A 10551-nucleotide genomic window follows, 5' to 3' on the forward strand; every position below is an offset into this window, starting at 1 on the left:
TTGCTTGAGTAGCATAGAGAACCCCCTCCATCACGATCGTAAAGAGATAGGGGATAGCGGATCCCCTTGCCTTAGCTCCCTTCCCTCATGAAAAAACCTGTGTGTATTACCATTAACTGCAAGCGAATAAGATATAGTAGAAACTATCTCCTTTATCCATTTGACCAAAACAGGGTGGAACACCATTCCCTGAAGCTTATTATGAAGGAATTGCCAGTCCACCGTATCATAAGCCTTCTTGATGTCGATTTTAAACGCACACCTCAGAGGCCCTTCCCTAGTTTGGTAACCCGACACCAGCTCATGAGCCATAAGAATATTATCTATAATCCTCCGACCCGAAATAAAAGCCAACTGGGCACCATCAATTAAAGAATTCAAATGACCCTTCATTTTGTTAAGGATGACTTTACTAATGCATTTGTAAAGCACCGTGCAACAAGCTATAGGTCGGTAGTCCGAAACCTTATATGCATTAACAGATTTAGGGATAAGACAAATGAAGTTGTGGTTCAATTCTTTCGGAAGGTTACCTTGATAGAAGAAATTATGGATAGTAATCTCCACATCGCGTCCAATAATATTCTAAGAAGCTTTGAAAAAACAAGACGAGTAACCATCCGATCCTGGGGCTTTATTGTTGTCAGTAGTGAACATAGCATCTTTGATCTCCTCATTAGACATAGGCCGGATCATATGGTTAGCTTCAGATGACGGCAGTTTCCGAGAAAAATGCTCATCCGGCATAACCGGATCAATTGAAACATCCCGCTCACCAAGAAACCCTTTAAAGTAATCCACAAAAACATTAGGGACATCATCTCCATAAACATAGTCGCCTTGGCTAGTATAGACAGATTGGATGAAGTTAGAATGATGTCTTTCCTTTATCACATTATGGAAGTATTTAGTATTCATATTGCCCTCATTCAACCATTTGACTTTGGCTCTTTGTTTGGCGACACATTCCTCATCCCAGCAAGCTTTTTGATAAGCAAGACGAAGGTGACCAAGATCAAGGCCCAAATCCACATTTGAGGGGTTATTGTCCACCGCCAACTGTATCTGATCTAACACTGCTTTCAAGAAGGACAACCGAGCTGCAAGATTTCCATAGGAATTATGGAGCTTTCGTAGAAGGGTCTTGAGGGCGTTCAAGTGACTTGTCACCCGAAACATAAGGGTCCCCTCTACATGCTTTGACCATTCATCCTTCACAACCTGAATGAAAGACGGGTGTTCCACCAAGAAATTATCAAATTTAAAGCCCCCCGAAACCTGTCGGAGAGTGATCCGATAGACTAGAAGGTAAGAAGTGAACATTGGCATCATGGAACAGAGAAGTAAATTCCAAAGTAGCCAAAACCCTATCTAGTTTGCGCTTGATTCGCCCCTCTTCATTTGTCTTTTGGTTCCAAGAGAAATGGATACCCGTGTAATGCAAATCAAAAACTTCCACATCCTCCACACAAGCAAAGAAATCCGACATATCAGCATTACGACGAGAGGACCTCCTGAAACCGTCATGAGGAAATAACATGGCATTGAAGTCACCCATAATAGTCCAAGGTTTAGATCCTATCAATAGTTTGAACTTCCGAAGACCTGACCGTAACTCCCTCCTTTTATTGCTATTATTGGCCCTGTAAACAATGGAAAAGAAGATAGGGTCTTGGCCTCCCCTGAATTTTAATTCACAATTCAAAAATTGCTCGTGGACCTCAAGAATCATGACATCTATAACCCCTAAATCCCAAGAAAGAATTAGACAGGTCCTAGAGTCACATGCCATCTGGTTTGAGATCCAAGACCAACGACCAAAAGTACGAGAGCAAACATTCTCAAGGGAATCCTTGGAAACATAAGACCCTATAATTACACATAAACTTCAGTTATTGCAATGGATTAAACTTTTCACCTCCTTTTGCTTGACCAGGGAGTTGAGTTCCCGGATATTCCAAGAAGCGAATTTTAACACGATGGGGTATTTGGAATCTCCTCCCCTTGGTTCCTAGTTTCCGCAATCGATGTACTCGAGACAGGTTCTTCGTTTGTACCTTCTTGAGTCTTCTCCCCTCACAAATTCTGTAGAACCCCGAATCTGTTAGAAGCCGTCGTGGAATCGATCACAACCTCTCTCCGAGCCAGCCAGAAAGACTTGGTGTTAGTAGATATAATGGGTCTATTTCTCCTTGAGAAGTCCCATTGGGTCAAGATGAGACTAAATGAGTCATAATTAGTCTAACTAGATGTTAATGTGACTAATTGAGTTAGAATGGGTCTTAAGGGTCCATTTTTTAACGAAAACCAGGAAAATTTATAAAACCATAAAAAGAAATACAACGATTAAATGGGTCTTAAGGGTCCTTAATGGGTCTATTTGGACTTTAGTGGGTATAATGGGCTTAAAATGACAGTAAATGGATCATTAACTAGTTTGATTAGATCCTAATGGGTTTAATAGGCCCATTTGTGCATAAGGAGTCTAATTGACACAAAATGATACTAAATTGGTCATATTTAGTTTGATCAGGTCTTAATGGATATAATGAGCTTATTTCTTCTATTTGAGTTTAATTGAGTTATGATGGTACTAAATAGGTCATAATTAGTCTAATCAAAGGTAAATAGGAGTAATTGAGGTAGAATGAGTCCATTTGGTGTTAGTGGATATAATGGGCCCATTTCTACTTAATAAGTCCATTTGGGTCGAAATGACACCAACTAGGTCCTAATTAGTCTCATTAGCTCCTAAGTGGTTTAATTGGCCCTTTTTTTCCACAAGGAGTCTAATTGGGTCAAGATGACACTAAATGGGCCATAGTTTGTCTAACTAGACGTTATTGTAACTAATTGAGTTAAAATGGGTCTGAAGGATGCTTAATGGGTCCATTTGGACCTTAATGGGTATAACATGGGATTGTTTCTTTTATTCCAGTCAATTTGTTCAAAATGACACTAAATGGGTCATAACTAATCTGATTAGACCCTAATGGGTTTATAGGCCCATTTTCCATTAATTGACTCAAAATGACACTAGTTTGGTCATATTWAATTTGATCAGACCTTAATAGTTATAATATGCTTATTTCTTCTATTTGAGTCTAATTCAGTTATGATGATACTAAATGGGTCATAATTAGTCTAATCAGACGTAAATCAGAGTAATTGAGGTTGATGAGTCTTAATGGTCCTTAATGAGTCCATTTGGGGTTAGTGGACATAAATAATGGGCTCATTTCTCCATGAGAAGTCCCATCGGGTCAAAATGACACCAACCAGGTCATAATTAGTCTCATTAGACCCAAGAGGGTTCAATTAGCCCAATTTTTTTCATAAGGAGTTGACTTGGGTCAAGATGACACTAAATGAGTCATAATTAGTCTAACTCGATGTTAATGTGACTAATTGAGTTAGAATGGATTCTTAGGGTCCTTAATGGGCCCATTTGGACCTTAGTGGGCGTAAGGGGCCTATTTCTTTTAATCGAGTCAATTTGTTTAAAATTACACTAAATGGATCATTAAAAAGCCCATTTCTGCATAACGAGCCACAAAGAGCCAGAAAGTACAAAGCCCAACTGACACAAACAAACTACAAAAAATAAACTACAGAAGCTTAACCCAAAGAAAAGCCCCCTCAACCACCCTCCAAAACCGACCAAACAAAAACTCACCGCTCATTTATACCGCCACGCCTCTCAACCCGTCTCTCCTTCCAAACCGTACGAATAGAAATTTTGTTCTTAATTTCCTTTACAAGTTGCACAGCCGTGCGTTGGTTCTTTGTAAAAGTCTTCGATTCCACTCTTGCCAAATGTAGTAGACCGAAGCCACTTGCGCTAGTTTCTGTAATGATCGTTTAGGCAAACTCCTTGTATCCAAAATAACTTCCTTGATTTGGTCCCACGAATCTGGCATATTCATCCATCGCGCTGCTTGTAAAATGCTGGCCCATACCTCTCTTCAAAAAGTACACTAGAAAAAGAGATGGATATGGCTATCCATACAGTTTTTATAGAGCAAATATTCCAAGTCCGGAGGCTCATCTTTCTAAAGAATACGATCTTGGGTAGGAAGGTGGTGATGACAAGCAAGCCAAAGACAAAAAGCATGCTTAGGGATATGGCCCGAAAACCAAACTGATCTATACCAAGGCACAACCGGGTGGCTCCCTTCCAGCAAAGATCAAGCAGTACTAACCATGAACTCCACACTGAAGTTGTGATTATCAACCCACAAAACTCTATCATGAACTAAATCATTCAAGGATGGCAATGGAGAATTAGCAAGCACAGTATACCTAAGACACCAATCAATCGGCCACTCCCAATCTAGACTTAGAAGTAGCTCCCGAACCGTAGTATCAGTCAAAAAACCACAAGAATGAATGAATCTATAGAAGATGAAGGAAGATAGATGTCCACAAGAGAGCCAATTATCCTCCCAAGCATTTGAATCCTATCCATCACCAATTTGGGAGATCAGAAACCGTCGCAATTGGTTCCGTAAATCCAACATCTTGTGCAAAACCCACGACCAATTGGAGTTTTTCCAAGCCATCCAAAAGTGCGAAGATCTAAGATTATTCSAGAACACCAATCTCATCCACAACGAGTTATGCTGCCTCACAATATCCCATATGTGTTTAGCAAGTAACGCCCTATTCCAAGTTCCTAAATGCCTAAGACCAAGTCCTCCACTCGCAAAAGGCCGACATACCACATCCTAAGATAACTTGCACCTTCCTCTAGAATCATCCCTTGGAGCACAAAGGAAATTCCAAAAAAGAGCTTCAATATCATGAATAATCCCTGAAGGAAACAGGAACATAGACATCCAATAAAGCTGTAAAGATTGTAGGACCGAAATAATAAGTTGTCTTCTCCCCCCAAAGGAGAGAAACCTAGACATCCAACTAAGAATTTGACCCATAATCTTAGCAACCAAAGGGCCATAATCATCTGACTTCAAACGGGTATGGGATAAGGGAACTCCCAAGTATCGAAAGGGGAAAGAACCAAGATTGAAAGGAAGACACTCAAGAATAGCCTCCTTAATATTAGGAGGGACATTCCCAAAGAAAATCTCACTCTTTTCAAGACTTCGCCCTAAACCCTATTGATTCTTGAAAAGATGAAGTGCCTTTTTAAGAACCTCAACCGACTGAACATCACCCTTTGTAAACACAAAGAGGTCATCGGCAAAGCATAAATGCGTAAATCCAACTCTTCGCTACCCCTGTGATACCCAAAATCGGCAGCCTCCCGAATATATTGCTTGAGGATCATAGAGAACCCCTCCATCACAATCGTAACGAGATAAGGGGATAACGGATCCCCTTGCCTTAGCCCCCTTCCCCCATGGAAAAACCTATACATATTACCATTAACCGCAATCAAATAAGAAGTAGAAACCATCTCCTTTATCCATTTAATCAAAACCAGGTGGAACCCCATTCCCTGAAGCATGTTAAAAAGAAACTTCCAGTCCACCGTGTCATAAGCCTTCTTAATGTCAATTTTAAACGCGCACCTAGGAGGCCCTTCCCTAGTTTGATAACACGACACCAGCTCATGAGCCATAAGAATATTAACGATGACTTTACTAATGCATTTATATAGCACCGTGCAGCAAGCTATAGGTCGGTAATCCAAAACCTTAGATGCATTTATATAGCACCGTGCAGCAAGTGTGGTTCAATTCTTTCGGAAGATTACCTCTATAGAAGAAATTATGGATTGCAATCTCCACATCACGACCGATAATATCCCATAAAGCTTTGAAGAAATGAGACGAGTAGCCATCTGATCCTGGAGCTTAATTGTTACCAATACTGAACATAGCAGTTATAATATCCTCATTTGAGAAAGGCCGGATCATATAGTTAGCTTCATATAATGAATTCTTCCAAGAAAAGTGATCATCCAGCATAATCGGATCAACTAAAACATCCCGCTCACCAAGAAACCCCTTAAAATAATCCACAAAAACAGTAGAGACATCGTCCCCATATACATAATCGCCCTGGCTAGTGCAAACAGATTGAATAAAATTAGCATGATGCCTTTCTTTTAATCACACTATGGAAGAATTTAGTGTTCAAATCACCCTCATTTAACCATTTAACTTTAGCTGTCTGTTTGGCGGCACATTCCTCATCCCAGGAAGCTTTTTGATAAGCAAGTCGTAGGTGACCAAGATCAACTCCCAAATCCACATTAGAGAGGTCATTATCCACCGCCAACTGTATCTGATCTAGTTCTGCTTTCAAGAAAGAAACCCGATGCGAAAGTTTGCCATAGGAATGACGGAGCTTTCATAGAGGGGTCTTGAGGGCTTTCAAATGACATGTCACCCGAAACATGAAGGACCCCTCTACATGCTTTGACCATTCATCCTTCACAAACTTCATGAAAGACGGGTGCTCGACCAAGAAATTATCAAATTTAAAACCTCAACTCTTTTCCGCGTTCCTCCTTTGAAGGACAAACTACGAAGAGTGATCCGATAAACTAGAAGGCATGAAATGAACATTGGCATCATGGAACATAGAAGTAAACTCTGAATTAGCCAGTACCCTATCTAGTTTGCGCTTAATACCCCCCTTTTGGTTCGGCTTTTGGTTCCAAGAGAAGTGGATGCCCGTGTAATGTAAGCCAAAAACCTCCACATCCTCCACACAAGCATAGAATTCTGACATATCAGCATTTCTACGAGAGGACCCCCCGAAATCATCATGAGGAAACCATATATCATTGAAATCACCCATAACAGTCTAAGGTTTAGATCCGAACAAGACTTTGAATTTCCGAAGTCTTGACAATAACTCCCTCCTTTTATTGCTATTATTGGCCCTATAAACAAAAGAAAAGAAGATTGGATCTTGGGCTCCCCTAATTTTTAGTTCACAATTCAAGAATTGCTCATGGACCTCAAGAATCATGACATCTAGAACCCATAAGTCCCAAGCAAGAATTAGACGGGTCCCAAAGTCACATGACATCTGGTTTGAGATCCAAGACCAATGACCAAAAGTACGAAGGCAAACATTCTCTAGGGATTCCTTGGAAACATGAGACTCTATTATTGCACACAAACTTAAAACATTACAATGAATTAAATTTCGCACCTCCTTTTGCTTGACCGGGGAATTGAATCCCCAGATATTCCAAGAAGCGAACTTTAACATGATGGGGTGTTTTGAACCTCCTCCCCTTGACCCCTTGTTTCCCTAAGCGATGCACTCAAGACAATTTCCTTGTCTGTAGTCACACGGATACCTCTATGATTGATTCAACGGCGCTTTCAAACAGATTCGAGCCTCTAGAGAATTCAGGGGGGGAGGAAGATCATGGATTCAATTTGGGGTTTTTTTTTTAAAGGAAACCAGGCAAATTTTATAAGCTATTAAAAAAAGTACAGAGATTAGGCGTAAAACCACACCCGACCAAACTTAAAAGCAAAAGACTTGGTCACCACACCATAGCAAGCCACAATGTGCCATAAAGTACAAAGCCCAACTGACACAAACAAGCTACAAAAAAAACAATAGGAGCTTAAACCACAGAAAAGCCCCTATTTGAGTCTAATTGAGTTATGATGGTACTAAATAGGTCATAATTAATCTAATAAGAGGTAAATAGGAGTAATTGAGGTAGAATGAGTCTATTTGCTGTTTTTTTTTTCAAAGGAAATCAGGCAAATTAATAAAAACCATAACGAAAATACATAGTTTAGGCAGAAAGCCACAACCAACCAAACGAAAAAGCAAAGGACTTGGTCACCACACCATACCAAGCCACAAAGAGTTAGAAAGTACAAAGCCCAACAGACAAATACAAACTACAAAATAGGATCAAAAGGAGCTTAAACCGGAAAAAAGCCCCCTCAACCACCCTCCTAAACCCACCAAGCAAAAAATCACCCCTCATATATGCCGCCAATCCTCTCAACCCATCTCTCCTTCCACGCCGCACGAATACAAATTTTGATTTTAATTTCCTTTACAAGTTGCAGCCATACGGTGATTCTCAGTATAAAGTCTTCTATTYCGATCCTACCAAATATAGTAGACCGAGGCCGTAAGTGCTAGTTTCTGCTGTAACCATTTAGGCAATCTTCTCGTATCCGATATAACCTCCATGATGTGGTCCCAAGGATCTGACATACTCATCCAGTCCACTTCTTGTAAAATACTTTCCCATACCTCTTTTGAAAAATTACACTAAAAAAAGATATAGATATGGTTATCCATGCAGTTTTTACAGAGAGAGCATTCCAAGTCCGGAGGCTCATGTTTCCATAGCATTCGATCTTGACTAGGAAGACGGTGATGACAAGCAAGCCACAGACAGAAAGCATGCTTAGGGATATGGCCAGGAAACCAAACTGAACTATACCATGGCACAATCGGGTGGCTCCCATCCAGTGAAGACCAAGTTGTACTAAACGTGAACTCTACACCGGAGTTATGATTATCAACCAATAATACTCTATCACGAACTAATTCATGCAAGGACGGTAATGGAGAATTAGCAAGCACAGCATAGCTAAGACACCAATCAGTCGGCCACACCCCATCCAGTCTTTGAATATACTCCCGAACTGTAGTATTAGTCGAGAATCCACTTGAATGAACGAATCTATAGAAAATGAAGGAAGATAGATGTCCACAAGAGAGCCAATTATCTTCCCAAGCATTTGAATCATGTCCATCACCAATCTGGGAGTTTCTAAACCGCTGCAATTGAGGACGTAAATCCAACAACTTGTGCAGAACCCACGACCAATTATAGTTTTTTCGAGCCATCCAGAAGTGCTTAGATCTAAGATTGTTCCGATACACCCATCTCACCCACAACGAGTCCCGGTGCCTCACAATGTCCAAGATATGTTTAGCAAGTAACGCTCGATTCCAAGTTGCCAAACGCTTAAGACCAAGTCCTCCACTCTTAAGAGGCTGGCACACTACATCTCAAGTTAACCTGCACCTTCCTCTAGAATCATCCCTTGGAGACCAAACAAAATTCTGGAAAAGAGCTCCAATATCGTGAATAATCCCAGAAGAAAACAGAAACATAGACATCCAATATAGTTGTAAAGATTGAAGAACCAAAATAATAAGTTGTCTCCCCCCCCCAAAGGTGTGATAACTGAATCCTGGTTATCACCCGAGGTAATAAATACGTGGTTATCTAATTAAATGATTTCATGATAGAATGATAAATTGATATAATTTATCATACTAGTATGTGAAAATATGCATAATGTAGATGCATGAATGAGATTATGTGTATATGTGGATGCACATTTATGTATCATATATATATTTATACGTGTGATATGCATGGATGTATATGCATATGTGCATGAGTATATATATATATATATAATTATTTGACGGTAAAGAGATGCATGCATGCATGTGAGGAGGGCGGTTTAACCGCCCTACTTCTTTTGGAAAGTATATAAAGAGGGTTTTAGGCCTCCATCACTTTCTTCTTACCATTTTTAGAAAGTGAGTGTACGATTTAAGAAGAAGAAGTGCTGACCGGACTTTAATCTGAGCTTTACAAAAGACTGTTTTGCAAAAGGCTTTCAAGGTGAGTGGTTTAATTGCTTTGAAAACTCTTTACAATTGCATAAATTGATTGTATAGCTTTTATTTTAACTTGATGAATGATGTCCGGATTAGACTAAACCGGACAAGGAATAAGCGGTTTAGTCATAAACCGGGCAAGGGTTGGGCGATTTAAGCCCTAAACCGGATAAGGCATGAGCGATTTATAAATAAACCGCTTGGTGAGTATTGTCCGGATTAGATTTAAACCGGTTAAGAGTCAAGCGATTTAATCTTAAACCGGTTAAGAGTCAAGCGATTTAGTCTTAAACCCGACAAGAGTTGAGCGATTTATAAAAATTGAGTTTATGTTAAATATTTTGAATGGATAAGTATGAATACGACCATGTGCTGACCGGATTATTTTAAATCGGACAAGCCTTGGGCGATGTGTTGTCCGGATTTGTTATCCAGACAAAAGTATTKAAATTCTCTTAAGTGTTAAATCGGACAAGCCTTGGGTGATTTGTTGTCCGAATTTTGTAAATCGGCCTAGACTTGACCGGAGATAAAGTCCGGTCAAGTCTATTTTGACCAGATTTGCATTTTGACTTGCTTTTATATATAAATGGGAATTTTGATAAAGATGGTTTTGAACTAGTAATTCCATTAACTGCAGTCTAAATGGAATTGTTTTGTAAAATGTTTTGATGACGAAATAAGGGTGGCATATCAAGGAGAGTTGTACTGTATTATTCGGGTTATAAGTTTTGATTTGAAATTTTGGAATATATATATATATATATATATTTGTGTGAGTGAGTGTGTGTGTGTGTGTGAGTGTACTTAGTTATTATATAGTTTGTGAGGATAAGGGAGGTCGGCTGAATGCCAACTCTCACAATTTTCATTTACTATAAATAGTAAATGAGAATCTTAGAAAGAAAGTTTACACACTCTTGATATTGAGGAAAATTTTCATTTGACGTC

The 10551-nt window shown here is 39.6% G+C and overlaps 1 protein-coding gene across 1 annotated transcript; it reads right to left on the reverse strand.

The window, feature by feature from the left end:
• Positions 1 to 8226: 8226 nt before the first annotated feature.
• LOC112514101 lies at positions 8227 to 8811 on the reverse strand. The gene has a single exon (XM_025120433.1). It carries the CDS (start codon positions 8809 to 8811, stop codon positions 8227 to 8229), a length of 585 nt encoding a protein of 194 aa, XP_024976201.1.
• Between the last annotated feature and the right edge of the window lie 1740 nt (positions 8812 to 10551).

Source organism: Cynara cardunculus (genome assembly GCF_001531365.2).
Source record: "Cynara cardunculus var. scolymus isolate 2C chromosome LG 6, CcrdV1, whole genome shotgun sequence".
NCBI lineage: Eukaryota > Viridiplantae > Streptophyta > Magnoliopsida > Asterales > Asteraceae > Cynara > Cynara cardunculus.